Source organism: Culex quinquefasciatus, chromosome 1 (assembly GCF_015732765.1).
Source record: "Culex quinquefasciatus strain JHB chromosome 1, VPISU_Cqui_1.0_pri_paternal, whole genome shotgun sequence".
Classification (NCBI taxonomy): Eukaryota; Metazoa; Arthropoda; class Insecta; order Diptera; family Culicidae; genus Culex; species Culex quinquefasciatus.
The window spans coordinates 58,503,312-58,520,886 of record NC_051861.1 but is presented as its reverse complement, the minus strand read 5'-3'; the positions used below and the strand labels follow the sequence as shown (position 1 = coordinate 58,520,886).

At 46.9% G+C, this 17,575-nt stretch overlaps 1 protein-coding gene and 1 long non-coding RNA gene across 2 annotated transcripts; both read left to right on the top strand.

The window, feature by feature from the left end:
- Positions 1–266: 266 nt before the first annotated feature.
- LOC119769753 lies at positions 267–5,128 on the top strand. The gene is made up of 3 exons (XM_038263296.1): positions 267–341; positions 4,668–4,738; positions 4,798–5,128. The coding sequence occupies exons 1-3, from the start codon at positions 267–269 to the stop codon at positions 5,042–5,044; spliced, it is 393 nt and encodes a 130-aa protein (XP_038119224.1). The 3' UTR covers positions 5,045–5,128.
- A 10,337-nt stretch (positions 5,129–15,465) lies between these two features.
- Positions 15,466–16,701, top strand: LOC119765203. The gene is made up of 3 exons (XR_005276566.1): positions 15,466–15,653; positions 15,722–15,792; positions 15,852–16,701. It is a non-coding gene; the product is annotated as an uncharacterized LOC119765203 (long non-coding RNA).
- Positions 16,702–17,575: the final 874 nt, after the last annotated feature.

Genomic DNA, 17,575 nt, shown 5'->3' with positions numbered 1-17,575 from the left:
GACGACATTCTTCACTTCAGAACCTCCAGCGATTCCAAGTTCCACGGAACGCTTCTCTGCAATTTCTTCCGCTCGGCACATATCCACAGCTTTGGTCTGATCGATGTCGGTGAAGGTGAGCATTTTGGTACGAAGGTGAGGCCACTTGTTGGCTGTCACGACTTTGTACGTGACCAACTCCAATTCCACCGTTTCCAGCTTTGCGGTTTTGGTCAACATTTTCAAGCGAGTGGTGAATTCGTCGATTGTTTCTACAGGAAACTGGGATGCCGAGACGATCGACAATCACGTTCCGCTTGGCTGTGACCTTCTCCCTGATCGCCTTCAGAACCAGGTCAACCGTACCTTGTTGAGCTTCCGTCAACTCAAAGTTGAAATACTTTTTTCGTGCTGGTTCGCCGATCATCGACAGGAGGAAACTCACTTTCTGCGGATTTTCTACGTTCGGCCACAAGTCCATGGCCACAGCCTTGGCGTAGCTTCTCCAGCTCTTTTCGAAAAAATCGAAATTCTGCTCCATGTCTCCTTCCAGCATCAATGGGTACAGCCACGTTCACTCCCAGCGACATGGCTGGACACTAGGGTGCCCAGAATATGGGACTTTTTCTCAAAACCTCGCTCCACAAGCTGAATATTGTTCCTTGACCTATTCTAGGACTCTGGACCAAATATGAGCAAAATCGGTCATCATTTACCCATTGATACTCGGAGGTGAAGTTTGTATGGGAAAAATCGAAAAATGTATGGAAAATCCAAGTTTCTTACGGTTTGGTCTGCACGGTGCGCTACTTCCATCCGAATATTCCCAAAAGTGAGATTCCTAATGAAAATTTAATGCTCTACAACTTTGTAGAACATACCAAAGCTGTAAAACTCGATCCTGATAAGTTATTAGCGATTTAAAAAAGTCATTTTTGTATGAAAAACTGTTTTTTCACCAACTTTAGGCTCGGGAATCAATGGGTTAATCTCATCCAATGTCGCTCAAAATTTACACAGATGCTTATAATAACCCAAAAAACCGTTTTCCGCTTGTGGAGCAGGGGTCATTTTTTCTGGGCACCCTACTGGACACGGAACCGCAGCCCTGGCTGCAGCTGCAGCGACAGCTGCCTTCGTCTTCTTCTCGGACCTTACTTCCATTTGAGTGAACAGGTCCGTCATTAGTTTGGACTGGTGATCCAAAAACTTTTCAAACTGTGCCGAATCCATGTCGATGAGAACTCGGTAATTTCTGCGAACGAAAAAAACAATATGGCCGCCGACGACGCGCGACTTGTTACTACACGTTTTTTGTTTTCCGTCCGTATCAATGTTTCACTGCACTTTTCCCGTGATTTCACGAATGACACCGAGAAAATGCACCTAGAAGCAATCAACCGCTTCTGACACCATGTTGTAATACCGAAATAATACTCGAAATATTCGTATTACAAAGAACTTAAGGTGGGAAAACTACAGGGTGGTTAGTAAGGTATAGGCTTGTGTAGAGCTAGTTACAGGGTGCTTCAAATAATGCAACACAACCAGCATCAACGGATGAAGTTTTCACCACAAGAACTTCTGAACATTTTCATCGAGATGACAACGAGCAATTAATTCCATGTCAAATAGGGAATCGGTTGTACCCGACCCTCTACGATTTCAATGATATTTTGTAGACATGTTATCCCAGGCCTATATGAGCCATTTTTGTGTATACAGCAATTCCATTTGAAAAGAGCCTAAACCAAAAAAAAAGTTCTCCGATCGGGCTCAAAATTTTTCTGGGGGTTCCTTGGCCAAAATAATTAGACCCGTATTTTTTTGTTTGGCCATTAGGGTGGCCTACATCGTGCTAGGGTGGTTCAAAAAATGGCAATTTTCGTCATTTTCGCAAAAACCACTTTTTCTAAAAATCATATCTCCGCGCCATTTCATCCGATTTTAGCTGTCTTAGACGCAAAGAAAGGTGATGAGTTTGGCTATTTGGGAAAAATAGTAAAGTTCCAAAAATCTAGCTTAACTATTGAAAAAGTCGTATGAAAACTTAAAATGGCGTTTTGACCGTGTCTGGACCAAAGAGCCTATGTCTGAAAATATTTTTATCGGATTCCTCGGAAAATTTCACATAACATATCAAAAAATTGGCGATGTCGAACCGTACGTTTCCGAGATATGATTTTTTGAAAAAAAAACTGCGTTTTTCGACGCGCCACGCGCAAAAACGGGAAAATGACGAAATCGGCAAAAAAATCAACTTTTTCCACTAAAACTGCGATAACTTTAAAATTTCAGCGATGACCTATAGATGTTATGGTACCAAAAGTTGCGTCTCTCAATTACGAAAATTTTGGTACCCAGACATGTATAGGTCATCGCTGAAATTTTAAAGTTATCGCAGTTTTAGTGAAAAAGTTGATTTTTGCCGATTTCGTCCCGTTTTTGCGCGTGGCGCGTCGAAAACGCAGTTTTTATTTTCAAAAATCGTATCTCCAAAACGTACGGTTCGACATCGCCAATTTTGATATGTTATGTGAAATTTTCCGAGAATCCGATAAAATATTTTCAGACATAGGCTCTTTGGTCCAGACACGGTCAAAACGCCATTTTAAGTTTTCATACGACTTTTCAATAGTTAAGCTAGATTTTGGAACTTTACTATTTTCCCAAATAGCCAAACTCATCACCTTCTTTGCGTCTAAGACAGCTAAAATCGGATGAAATGGCGCGAGATATGATTTTAGAAAAAGTGGTTTTTGCGAAAATGACGAAAATTGCCATTTTTGAACCACCCTAGCACGATGTAGGCCACCCTAATGGCCAAACAAAAAAATACGGGTCTAATTATTTTGGCCAAGGAACCCCCAGAAAAATTTTGAGCCCGATCGGAGAACTTTTTTTTTGGTTTAGGCTCTTTTCAAATGGAATTGCTGTATATGGAGCCAGTTACACTCGATAATGACATTTGAGAAGGGCGTATGTGATTTAAATATTTATGTATTTCGTAATTTAAATATTGCTGTATCTCGAAGCCGTTGCATCGTATCAAAAAGTGGTCAAAGACAAACTTCGCTTCGCTAGGAGACGGTGATTTTAGCGGATTGCAGACTGGATTTTCGCCATGTGATCAATCATCTAAGCCCAAGTTGCCTAGGAATCGATAATTGGGAATAGAGATTTTTTGATTTATAAGTTTAAAAGTCAAATTTGAAGGTGAGCCCACAATTTTTTTCGAACAATTTTTTTGTGAAAATAGCCTAAGATGTTACAAAAAGACTCACGAAAAATGCAGGGTGGAGCAATTCACCTAAAAAAATACAAAAATCATATACTGAAACTGTTTTTTTGAAAAGTACTCTAAACGTCAAAATTTTCAAAATCCGAATACGAAAATCGATTTTCTAATCTAATCTAATCTAATCGAACACAAGCGCAGCCAGTCCGAAGAAAGCATCCGGGAAGAACTTATGGTTAGATTACGCCTCAAGTTCTTTCTTGTCATTATTAATGATTGCAGTACTTTCGAGAACCCCCGAAATGTATTACACTCACTAAAGCGGCCCGGCCTACTGCGTTGCATTAACCGCAAAAGACAGATTCTATTAACGGAACCCACATTTCATGAAATCATCAGGGGAAGAAGAAGAAGTGAGGACATACCGTACCAACCACTTCGAGTTATTTATAGAATATGGTGTGTAGTGAGTGTAGGGGAATCGTTGGGAAAGGGATTGTTGTATTATATAGTAAATGACCTTGTGACATTATTTCACCACTACGGATTAATTCACCTGTTTTATTTGGTAGTCAATTAAAACAAGTTTGATTAACTTAACAAACTAACGTTTATTGACACGACTGTACTGCTCGGCACTCGGATACAGAATGAATGAAAAGTGAGAAAGAAAGAGAAAGCGCGCGTGAATGAATGACGTTTGTAGGGAGTGTCCATAAACTACGAAACTATGGCATGGTAATAAATAACGTAATACAACATCTTCCCTGTTTTATCAAAAGAAAACTAAATAGAACTGTGCTTGAGAATGAGGTTAATGTGTAACTGTAACGAGTACATAAATGAACAAACATAAAATAATATTTAAAGAGGAACTGCACTTGGCGTTTCTCAATAGAATCTAATTTAATAACGCCACGAGGTAGGCAATGAGAAACTGACATACAGTTTCTCAGATTTGAATTTAAATGAGATCCAACGTTCTCCAGAGATACACTACAGCTTGTCGATCATCTTGGTGGCCGAGTGGCATAAACTCTGCCTTGAGGTGGGGTCATCAACCGGATTCGGGGAGTTCAACCTGCTAAGATCTTCCGAGGGAATTCGCAAACTCGCGGTTTCAGGAAGACGAACTAGCTGTTCGGGGTGAAACGGGCGAGGGTTTCCGAACGATTGTCCTACTCCGAAGGTATGAGATGGATTGAAATTTGAGTTAAATCGCTCAATTTCTCTTCGCGAGGAGTTAAGCGATTTCCGGGCTCAGGCTTTCTCCACACCGCGGCGTTCTGACTTGAAACCCCAGCGGCTCACTTTATCCAGTTCCGCGAAGGAGGCTACAGGTGTCCTTTTTTCTAGTGCGCGTCGTGATCTTTCTAGTTAGGTAATTTAATTCGTGAGTTTGTCTTTGGGTTGTTTTAAGTTGAAGTTTGTGTCCTTTCCCTGTGTTTAGATAGCTAGAAGCTTAGGGCCGTTTTCGTGTGGCGGCAGTAGTGTGCTCGCGTTGGAAAAACAGGTGTTTCGGTAAGGTCTTGTGCTACCTCCATGTGCCAGTGCTCAGTGCGTTCTTTCCCCAAGTGTAGGCCACGCTACAGGCCCAAACCACTCGCCGTCACGCTGCGAAACGCCCTGGATCGACCCAGGACATCACCAGCCCAGGCCCGGCAACGCTACGCCGGACGAACCGCGTACGTCACCACACGTGGTTCCGGAACTGACCGGCTTCCGCCGGAGAAGGACGGCAGCAACCGTCAACCATCTGCGTCCACCACATCGGCCACGCGCAACCGCAACCGAGCACGTGCGTCAGTATCAGCGCGACCTCGCTGAGGTCCGAGCAGCGGCCCGCCTTCGAGTGGCGGCCACGATAGGGTTCGGCGTGAATTCACGTTGAACAGCAGCAACATCAACAGCAGCAGGAGTAGTCGTTTCAGCATTCGCTGGCGGCGTTCGAGATCCGGTAGGTGAATCCACCGCGACCAGAGCAACAGGAGAGCACCAGGTAACATCCGCAGCAGCAAACCGTCGAGTTCGGCGGCCACGTGATCAACGCACTCAAAAAGGGACGTGAGTAGAACGCATGTTTGATTAAAGTGATAAGTCCATGGCCCACTTGCCCGCAACCTAGAGCCCCCAGGTGCGAGGCCGATTACACGTCCTTTGACGTGCCCCAAAACCGTCCCGTCTGAGCACCCCTTGACTTAAACGCACACACCAACATAGAGCGCAAAACATAAGCACAAAGTAGAAACCCAAAACACACGACAGATACCAGGCTAACAGGGAAAGGAAGAGGGAGGACCGCCGGCAAAAACCGAAAATGTGCACAAAACAATGAATGAACGTTCAACCACCAATACAAATGTATCACACACTTCTGTAAAATAAACACCCAACACCAACACCAATGTCGACTTTAGTCTAGACACCAACCAAACTCTAGCTACGGACTGATCCTTAGGATGGTCCAAAAATAAACTCATGATTAGTTCGCGATCGTAAATAAATGTAGTTTTACTCTATTTTCTATTTTATTCTATTTTTTTTACTGGAGAGGTTGGGCTCCTTTCTCCCACCGGGCAACCATTGCGTCTTTTCCGGCTCTTGGACAAACTGGGAAACTGGAAGGGCCAAGGGTGATGACTAGCTGCGGGAAGTTCTGAGTCTTCTTCAAGTGGATATCTTTTCTTGGATTTTCTCATTTGGTAATTGTTCGGTAATGTTCTCGCTTTGTTTTTCTGCCGTCAGTGAACTTCCTTTTCCCCGTTCCGGGATAAACTGAACCCCCTCTGGAGGTCTCAATAGCTGGGCAAACTGAAAACAGGTGGATGGTCTCCCTCAGGAGTGGCGCTTAAGCCATCTCACTTACCATCAGGAAGTTCGACAAGCTGGCGTGCTATAACTGGCGCCCAACAATACAAGGCATCTACTTTACTCTATTTTTTTTGTAATTTTTTTTTTCTTGGATCTATTTACTGAATTTTCTGAAATTTACGGATTTTCCGAAAGACTTTATTTTTTTTTGTTGGATTTGAATTTTTTTTTTTTTGTAGTTATAAGATTTTTTTTTTGTTCAGAAGGAAGGGTTGAGTTTTTTATTTCGGAGAAATTGGAAACATAGTTTTGGTTTGTTTTCATTTGCATTATTTATTATATTTATTTTCTATTTTTTTCATCATTCTTTTAATATATAATCATATTTTGTTTCACTTTTGGTAATATTTGCGCTACACTTGTTAGTATTTTCTCTAACTTACTTTGCTGTTTGTTATTATAGCTAACTAAATTAGCGAACCATAAAATTTTGTTTTTGGAATTGAACCTAATTGCACTAGATGTTTAAATTGGTACCGTTTCCTCGTGCGGAGGACCTTACGATCGAAGAGATCGAGCACGAACTCACGGTGCGTAAGCAACCGGAATCAATTTTCCTACTCGATCTACCGGCAAAGCAACGGAAGGTGAGGAGCTTATTTAAGAGGGACCAAAAAGAGAATTTGATTTGGCCATCGTACACAAACATTAAAGACGAAGTAGATCACATTCATGGTCGGATCGATTCGTTGGCGAAAGCGTTAGCAAAAAAAACAAGAGACCAAATTTGAATCGCGAGTTCTAAGTTATTGGCACCGGACAAAACGTCATTCGGCGCGGACGGAAACAGAGAGAAAGATCAAACGCGAACTGGTACAAAGAATTGAAAATCTTATGAAGGAATTCGAATTTGGGATTCCGACGTCGCCAGTCAAGAAACAAATCAATAATATTCTCGAATCTTCGGGTAGCAAAACACCAACAACGGTTCCAAATTTGACCGAGCGGTCGAAACTTACTCTGAGGACCCCTGTGCTTGGCCAGGTCACAACTGTAGCGAGTACCCCTACGCCCACACTTTCGATCACGACACCTAATCCAAATTTAACACCAGGAGAGACTTCTTCAATCGCGTCTCCGATTTTGAATTCTGTCTCCAGCGGGTCGGTTACGCCGAACGATAACTTAACGTCCACGCCCACGGTTGAGAATTTAAATCCAGTCCTAACACCTCAAGAAACTAGTCCAAACTCAACACTCAAGACCCCAAACGTAGTGCCGCGAATCCCACGGTTCGAATTTCCCACACCGGACAAGAACGATCAAGGTACGGTGTGCAACAGCGGTTCGAGTCTTCCGGCAAAAGGAAACTCGGCAGACATGGCTTCGGGAGGTTCGGGCGGAGGCAACGGAGGACAGGCGGGAGACGACAAATTTTTGACGGAGTGGAAGAACATGAGGGCGATGCTTGGGGACCTAGTAGACAAGAACGCGGAGCTGAGGACGGAAATACAAGCTCAAAAGAAGGCGCTGATGGCGTTCGAAAAGCAGGGAACGATCAAAAAGAAGACGAGCGCAACCCAAACTGATGAAGACTCGAGGGGAGCGATTCCGAAGAACGGGAAGGAATTGACGTCGACTTCATCTGGCTTTCCGCTGGAAGAATGGGAAGCCATGAAGGAGATGATGCGCACAATCATGCTGCAGCAAAGCTCGGCAACAGCAAACAACAACAACGTACCACCTAATAACAATCCCCCGCCAGGTCGATGAAGCGGAAATCCACGCCAATCTCCACCACCGTACCCATCGAGTTACGAGGGCGACTATAGCGATCCTGGTAGCTCAAGAGGAGGTGTACGTGGAAGTCAGCGTAACCGCGATCGCGCAGGACGATTCGACGGACGGATTGAAAAGTGGAAGATCCGGTTCTCGGGCGATTCCAACGTATCCGTAGAGAGTTTCCTGTACAAGGCGAAGAAGTTAGCGGAACGAGAAGAAATTCCGCCGTGGGAACTACTCCGGAACATCCACAAGCTTCTCGAAGGTACCGCGGAAGACTGGTTCTTCACTTACGCGGACGATTTCGACTGTTGGCGAACGTTCGAGGGCAAGTTCACACACCGGTTTGGAAATCCCAACAAAGACCAGGGAATCCGATCAACCATCAAATACCGGAAGCAGCAACGGGGAGAAGCGTTCAAGGCGTTTGTCGACGAGATCGTCAGGTTGAACCGACTGCTGACGAACCCTCTACCGCAGGATAGGCTGTTCGAGACCATCTGGGACAACATGAGGGACCACTACAAAACGAAGATTGCCATCGTCGGAGTGGGAAATTTGGACGATTTATTGGACATCAACCACCGGATTGACGCAGCGGACAGTTCAATTAAACAGCAGGCGGACGGCTCAGGGGAAGCTTCAAACCAGCGTCACGTGAACCACGTCGAGGTGGACGAGTGCGGAAGCGACGAGGACGGAGCACCGGTCAACGCCATCCGAGGGCAACAGAGCAGTTATAGGCCGTCGTTCGGGTCGTCGGGCCAAGACCAGCAACGACCGACAAATGGGTACCGCAATCCGTACCGTTCCAGCCAATCGAGACCGCAACAGCAACCCGGAGAACAAGGGGATCACCAACAACAACCACAAGATCAATTACAACAACAACCGCAGCAATTAGTCAACCAAGCGCGACAGGGAGACGCGACTCAAGCGGCGAACCCACTGCTGGCAGGGACCAGCGGAACCACAGCTCAACTATTGTGCTGGAACTGTTTGGTTCACGGGCACAGCTGGCGCCAATGCAACAAGCCGAAGGTGATTTTTTGTTACGGGTGTGGTAGTTTGGGAAGAACGATAATGAACTGCGAGCGGTGTTCGGCGTCGTTTACGCAACGTTCCTCGGCTACGCAGCAGGGAAACGAATAGAGGGGTGCGAGTCTGGGAATTCGACCACTGACCTGAAACCCTACATTCCCACGTCAAATTTCGTCTACGACCCTTTTGCGCAAGTATACCAAGTCCGAATACAGGCCAACAAGTGTCCGCACATCCGAGTCAATATCTTCGACACGCAGATCGATGCGCTGCTCGACTCTGGAGCGGGAGTCAGCATTTTGAACTCGCTGGACATCATCGACCGGTACCGTTTAAAAATCCAACCGGCGGCCATCCGAGTGTCGACCGCGGACGGGTCGAACTACGGCTGCTTGGGCTTTGTAAATTTACCTTTTACTTTCAAGAACACGACGCGAGTCATTCCAACCATTGTCGTTCCGGAGATCTCTCGGAAACTCATTCTCGGAGCCGATTTCTGGGAGGCGTTCGGGATCAAGCCGATGATCGACCTCGGTCAAGGACCGGAAAGCGTCGAGATGGTCGAGCAGGACGACGACGCACTTCTCTGTTTCACGATCGAGCCTTCGGAGACAACGCCAACGTTGGAAGACCCCGAGGAGGACGACACGCTGGACATTCCGGTGTACGAAGGGCCGACCGAGTCCGTTCCAGATCCGGATGCCATCGAGACCGAGCACATCCTGACGAGCGAGCAACGCAGACAACTGTCCGAAGTCATTCGAGAGTTCGAGCTGACATCGACCGGGAAGTTAGGCCGTACGCATCTCATCGAACATGAGATTGTGTTGAAGGAAGGAGCAAAGCCAAGAAACCCGCCCATGTACCGTTGTTCACCGTACGTTCAGCAAGCGATCAACGCCGAGGTGGAACGGTTCAAGAAGCTGGACGCGATCGAGGAATGCTACAGCGAATGGACCAACCCTCTGGTCCCGGTGCCGAAGAAGAACGGGAAAGTGCGGGTCTGTCTCGATTCGCGAAAGATCAACAAGTTGACGGTCAAAGATAGCTACCCGATGCGGAACATGCAAGACATATTCCGACGGTTGGGCAAGGCTACGTACTTCTCGGTCATAGACTTGAAAGACGCATACTTTCAAATCCCGTTGAAAGAGGAATGTCGCAATCTGACCGCTTTTCGAACCTCAGAAGGAGTCTTCCGGTTCAAAGTCCTTCCGTTCGGGCTGATGAACGCGCCGTTCACGATGTCCCGCCTGATGGCCAAGGCAATTGGTTCAGACCTAGAGCCGTACGTCTTCATCTACCTGGACGACATAGTGATCGCGGCGAGTTCCTTCGACGAGCACCTGCGGTTACTTCGACTGGTGGCGGAACGACTGCGAAAGGCCGGGTTGACTATCTCGCTCGAGAAATCTCGTTTCTTCCGCAAGCAGGTCATGTACTTGGGGTACCTCCTCAACGAGCACGGAGTGGCCATCGACAAAAGCCGGATTCAACCGATCCTCGACTACGCGCAGCCGCGGACGCAGGAGGACATCCGGAGGTTAATGGGCCTCGCCGGATTCTACCAACGGTTCATCAAGGACTACAGCAGAATGACGGCGCCGATCACCGACTTGTTAACCAAGGAGAACAAACGCTTCACGTGGACCAAAGAGGCGGAAAACGGGTTTCGGGAGCTCAAAGCAGTCCTGACCTCCGCGCCGATCTTGGGAAACCCTGACTTCTCGAAGCTGTTCACCATCGAGTCGGACGCGTCAGACCGAGCGGTAGGAGCGGCGCTGGTCCAAGAGCAAGACGGCGTCACGCGCGTCATCAGCTACTTCAGCAAGAAGCTCAACCGAACACAGCGGCGATATTCAGCAGTAGAAAAGGAGTGCCTCGGCGTACTGTCGGCCATACAACACTTCCGACATTACGTAGGGAACCAAATTCCGGGTCATCACCGATGCCAGAAGCTTGCTCTGGTTGTTCAACGTCGGCGCAGAGACAGGCAACGCGAAGCTGCTGAGGTGGGCGTTGAGGATTCAAGCCTACGACTTCGACCTCGAGTACCGGAAAGGGAAGGCGAACATCACGGCCGACTGTCTGTCACGTTCGATCGAAGTGGACACCGTTCGCGTCACGCTTCCGGACGACGAGTACGAAGAGCAGATCGAGAACATCACCGGGAACCCAACGAAGTTCAGTGACTACCGGGTGATCGACGGACGGATCTTCCGCTACGTGAAGTCGCCTAACCGCCAGACTGATCCACGGTTCAGCTGGAAGCTGCTGCCGCCGCGAGCCGAACGCAAGGAGATCGTCACGAAGGTTCACGACCAAGCTCACTTCGGTTTCGAAAAGACGTTGGCATCGCTGAAGGAGCGACACGACTGGCCGAAAATGCGTGAAGAAGTTCGGAAGCACTGCCGCGAATGCCTACAGTGCCAGGTGAGCAAAACCGGCAACCAGAACGTCACGCCGCCCATGGGACCACAAAAACCGGTCCAATACCCGTGGCAGTTCATCACGCTCGACTACGTCGGTCCGCTACCCGCCTCGGGCAAGAACAGGAACACATGCCTGCTCGTCGTGACCGATGTGTTCAGCAAGTTTGTTTTAGTGCAACCGTTCCGCGAGGCGAAGGCGCACTCGCTTACCGAGTTTGTTGAGAACAACGTGTTTCGTCTGTTCGAGTCGGAGATTGTCCTGACGGACAACGGAACTCAGTTTTTGTCCAAGCAATTTAAAACCCTTCTCGAGTCGTACCACGTCCAGCACTGGCTGACCCCGGCGTACCACCCTCAGGTAAACAACACCGAGCGGGTGAACCGGGTGATCACCACGGCCATCAGGGCGACGTTGAAGAAAGACCACAAACATTGGGCCGACAACCTTCAGGACATCGCGGACGCCATCCGCAACGCTGTACACGATTCGACACACTACAGTCCATACTTCGTGGTCTTCGGCCGGAACAAAGTGTCCGACGGCCGGGAGTACAGCTGGATCAGAGACAACTACGAGCCGAGCGACAACGACAAGGACGTTCCAGAGCAGAAGAAGAAGCTGTTCGAAGAGATCAAAAAGAACCTGACCGCCGCCTACCAGAGACACGCCAAGACGTACAACCTCCGTACAAACGCCAACTGTCCCAAGTACACCGTGGGGGAGAAAGTGCAAAAGCAGACCTTTGACCTGTCCGACAAGGGGAAGGGCTTCTGCAAGAAGCTCGCGCCGAAGTACGAACCTGCGGTCGTACGAAAGGTGCTGGGAAAGAACACGTACGAGCTGGAGGATCTGGACGGAAAACGTTTTGGGGTCTACTTCACCAATCGGCTGAAAAAGTGGCACACACCTCAGCCAGCGGCAAGCGGATCGTGATGAGATCTTTTCCTAATCCCACCAGGAGCAACCATTTCCGTTTAGGGAACAAAACACCCTCGGGGTAATTACCTCATTAGGGCACTCGACGGACTCGTGTTAGGGAAAACCAGAATAAACAAACCAGCACTGAGGGTACCGAGTTGTACCACGCGCGATCGCGACCTGGGAGAAGCGGTTCGATTTGGGGTGATTTGTTATGTGTGTTCCAAACTTAAGTATGAGAAGATGAAGCAAAGAAGGAGCAACTTAGTTGCGATGACTTCCAAAACGCCCGATGACTGTCGAGAGCCAGTAGTCACTGGTACTAAGATTGCACGAAGCTATGAATGAGCAAGTGATGACCTGTGTTAGTAGCCACCGAAAGGTGTGAACGAAGAAAGCGAGCCTGCGATGACTTCAACAGCGATCGATGATTGTCGAAAGCTAGTAGTGCATCTTTGGACAACGCCCACAAATCATCTCGAAATCGAATCAGACGATCCACATTTTCTAAACCCCAACGAGCTATGAATAGACTTCAACCGAAGAAGTGACCAAGGGTAGAACCGGTTCTACCACGCGAAAATACCAAAGTTTGGGCCGAGTAGACACCACAAGCCAAGACTAGCCTGACCGAGTCACAGCTAGCACGCGTAAAACGAAGAAGAGGAAGAAGAAACGCAAGACCGAACGCGTCACGAAGAAATTAGTGGTTAGTAGGGCCTAACGCCTAACCCTTATGATAAATTAGTACTAAACTAGGTTAACCTTAGGTCTAAAAAAACTCACGATCCGCTAGTCCAGTTGGGGGTGGGTCATCCTTCCTTCCGTCGAGTGTGGGGGAGTCATCCTTCCTTCCGTCGAGTGTGGGGAAGTCATCCTTCATTTCGTCAGTCGGGGGCGGGGTATCCTTCCGTCGAAGTGGGTGGTGGGTGGCCGAACATCGCCAGCCGACCAAGCAAGATCGTCACCTGTTTGCTAGGGAGGACGACATTGTAATATGATCGCTTTTATTATTATTTTTCTTCTTATACTTACCTGAATTGTTGTTTAATTTTCTGCGATTGAGTTTTCCAAATTTTTCCCCCTTATTTTCCTAGATTAACGATCGTAGGATCATTTTCCCCCTTTTTTTGGTGTTAATAGCAGTTTTTTTTTTCAATGTATATAATAGCTGTAGTTTTCTTAATTTTTTTTTTCCCGTGTAAATAGTAGCTTTAGTTGGCACTAGTAGTTTTAGTTAGAGTTAGTAAACCATCTGAACACAACGGACACTTCACTGGTTTGTTTACACTCATATTTCCAACAGTTATAGTTTTTTTTGATTGGCAACGTAGTTTTTTTTCCATAGTAGATTTTCCACTGCTTTTGCACAAATTTTTGCCCACGTAGCTTTTTCCGAAGCGTAGATTCCACATTTTTCCATTTTTGCACAATTTCCCCCATTATTTTCAGCGGCGATAATTTTGCCCAATTAACGTTGATTTGTTCTTTCTCTCTGCATATCCATCGCTAACGACGGGTTAGAATCCCACGTCGTAGCAGGCGAGGACGCGGCGCTGGAAGTAAACAAAGAAAAAAACAACTTAAAATCGATAGCTGGAACGATACCCAGCTAAACTTTCCTCTGTTCCGTTGGGGACTGTCCTTCCGACCATCCCAGTCTTCTTTTCCGGCCATTTCACAAACATTTTCCACGACTTTTCCTATCAAAACTTTCACTCGCGATTTTAAATTTTGCGCCTGTATCCTTTCACTTTCGCTTTCGCATAAGTTTCCTCCGTTGACAGTTCGATGACGTTTTTTTTGTTTGTGTGCGTAGCACCGGTAAAATGCGCAGGGTGATTGAGTGACAGATCCAGATCTTGGAGATGGATTCTGCATGGGTGAAATTTTTGAATACGAGGGGTGAGTGAATGATTTTTTTTTGTGGTTTGTAATTATGTGTTCATTCTTCAAGAATTTCGTTATCGGATATGATCCTGGTGTTAGGAGTTCTTGCAGGAAGAATATTTTGCGTTTCGAATCATAATGAGCGTTAAATCGCGGAAATTCATTTCCGTGGCTGCGAATTATGAGGAGAAACAGACCCCTTTTCTGTCGGTGAAGTTTGTTCCCACAGACTCGTCATAGTATTGGGCCGGGAATTCAAACTGAACTGACTAGTTCTTTTCGTGAACGGTGTCTTCGCCGATCGGCTTTGTCCTGGTGTAGAAGACACGTTTCGTTATTATTTTTATCATTGTTTTTTCTCGTAGTTTGTTTTAATAGTTTGATCTCGAGTTTGATTTTAATTTTGAGTATGAATGAGTCGTTGTCATTAATGAACTGATCAGTATTTTTCTGGGTTACACATTTCTTATTTGCTTCTATTCCCTTATTATTTTTTCTTCAATATTTTGATTAGAATTAGTTGTACATATTTCCATATCTAACACAATTTTTTGTTATTGAAGGTCATATTTTTTTTTCTTGAACATTTCCCAAAAACCTTTACCGTTATTAAACCGGGTGATCAGAGTTAGGAACACTTTTGAATTGTAAATATTTTTTGAAATGACTCGTTAAGTCTACATTTTTCTCGAGGCTGAATTTTTGTTATTGATGATTTGATTAGTAATTCGCTGGAGACCGGAGACTTTCGTCATTGATGGTTAGTAGCAGACTTACAACATCGTCGCTTACACTGTGAAGTTGTTTGATCTGGAAAGTGAGACGGAGCTGACTGTTAGCAATGACCTAACTTGTTAGTGAGTTAACTTATCAGTGATGAACGTATATGACCCCCAAGAGAAACTCAATCATCAGTAGCAATTCTGTTCGACCTACGAAAATTTGTTTGGTCGTTTTACATCTCCATGTTAACGCCAAACAAATTTTCGTACTAGTGGGGAATGCATGTAACGAGTACATAAATGAACAAACATAAAATAATATTTAAAGAGGAACTGCACTTGGCGTTTCTCAATAGAATCTAATTTAATAACGCCACGAGGTAGGCAATGAGAAACTGACATACAGTTTCTCAGATTTGAATTTAAATGAGATCCAACGTTCTCCAGAGATACACTACAGCTTGTCGATCATCTTGGTGGCCGAGTGGCATAAACTCTGCCTTGAGGTGGGGTCATCAACCGGATTCGGGGAGTTCAACCTGCTAAGATCTTCCGAGGGAATTCGCAAACTCGCGGTTTCAGGAAGACGAACTAGCTGTTCGGGGTGAAACGGGCGAGGGTTTCCGAACGATTGTCCTACTCCGAAGGTATGAGATGGATTGAAATTTGAGTTAAATCGCTCAATTTCTCTTCGCGAGGAGTTAAGCGATTTCCGGGCTCAGGCTTTCTCCACACCGCGGCGTTCTGACTTGAAACCCCAGCGGCTCACTTTATCCAGTTCCGCGAAGGAGGCTACAGGTGTCCTTTTTTCTAGTGCGCGTCGTGATCTTTCTAGTTAGGTAATTTAATTCGTGAGTTTGTCTTTGGGTTGTTTTAAGTTGAAGTTTGTGTCCTTTCCTGTGTTTAGATAGCTAGAAGCTTAGGGCCGTTTTCGTGTGGCGGCAGTAGTGTGCTCGCGTTGGAAAAACAGGTGTTTCGGTAAGGTCTTGTGCTACCTCCATGTGCCAGTGCTCAGTGCGTTCTTTCCCCAAGTGTAGGCCACGCTACAGGCCCAAACCACTCGCCGTCACGCTGCGAAACGCCCCTGGATCGACCCAGGACATCACCAGCCCAGGCCCGGCAACGCTACGCCGGACGAACCGCGTACGTCACAACACGTGGTTCCGGAACTGACCGGCTTCCGCCGGAGAAGGACGGCAGCAACCGTCAACCATCTGCGTCCACCACATCGGCCACGCGCAACCGCAACCGAGCACGTGCGTCAGTATCAGCGCGACCTCGCTGAGGTCCGAGCAGCGGCCCGCCTTCGAGTGGCGGCCACGATAGGGTTCGGCGTGAATTCACGTTGAACAGCAGCAACATCAACAGCAGCAGGGAGTAGTCGTTTCAGCATTCGCTGGCGGCGTTCGAGATCCGGTAGGTGAATCCACCGCGACCAGAGCAACAGGAGAGCACCAGGTAACATCCGCAGCAGCAAACCGTCGAGTTCGGCGGCCACGTGATCAACGCACTCAAAAAGGGACGTGAGTAGAACGCATGTTTGATTAAAGTGATAAGTCCATGGCCCACTTGCCCGCAACCTAGAGCCCCCAGGTGCGAGGCCGATTACACGTCCTTTGACGTGCCCCAAAACCGTCCCGTCTGAGCACCCCTTGACTTAAACGCACACACCAACATAGAGCGCAAAACATAAGCACAAAGTAGAAACCCAAAACACACGACAGATACCAGGCTAACAGGGAAAGGAAGAGGGGAGGACCGCCGGCAAAAACCGAAAATGTGCACAAAACAATGAATGAACGTTCAACCACCAATACAAATGTATCACACACTTCTGTAAAATAAACACCCAACACCAACACCAATGTCGACTTTAGTCTAGACACCAACCAAACTCTAGCTACGGACTGATCCTTAGGATGGTCCAAAATAAACTCATGATTAGTTCGCGATCGTAAATAAATGTAGTTTTACTCTATTTTCTATTTTATTCTATTTTTTTTACTGGAGAGGTTGGGCTCCTTTCTCCCACCGGGCAACCATTGCGTCTTTTCCGGCTCTTGGACAAACTGGGAAACTGGAAGGGCCAAGGGTGATGACTAGCTGCGGGAAGTTCTGAGTCTTCTTCAAGTGGATATCTTTTCTTGGATTTTCTCATTTGGTAATTGTTCGGTAATGTTCTCGCTTTGTTTTTCTGCCGTCAGTGAACTTCCTTTTCCCCGTTCCGGGATAAACTGAACCCCCTCTGGAGGTCTCAATAGCTGGGCAAACTGAAAACAGGTGGATGGTCTCCCTCAGGAGTGGCGCTTAAGCCATCTCACTTACCATCAGGAAGTTCGACAAGCTGGCGTGCTATATAACTAAAAATAAAGAACTAAAACTAAACCACAAAATGCTGGATGTTTCTGAAGACCACTGGAGCTTGTTCGGATGATGTGTGACTGCTAGAGGCATAAAGCTTGATGACTGGTATCGAGATTTGGTGGGTTACCTTGGGCGTGTTGGGTTCATTACGTGGATCCTGACTCACCAAGTCTCGAAAACTTCGTGTAGCGGCCAAGACCACAGCTAGCACCATTCGTGCTTCGCCGTGCGCGGACTGGATCATCTGTCTGCGTCTGCCGCGGGCCGCCTATCGTACAATCACAGCGGTATCTCACGTGGCGCGTTCTTGTTGGTTGACGATCTTGCCCGGCAACGCAACCTGCACACTGAGCCTCAATGCGGCAGATGCTGCGCTTGGTAGAAACCGGCATGTTGA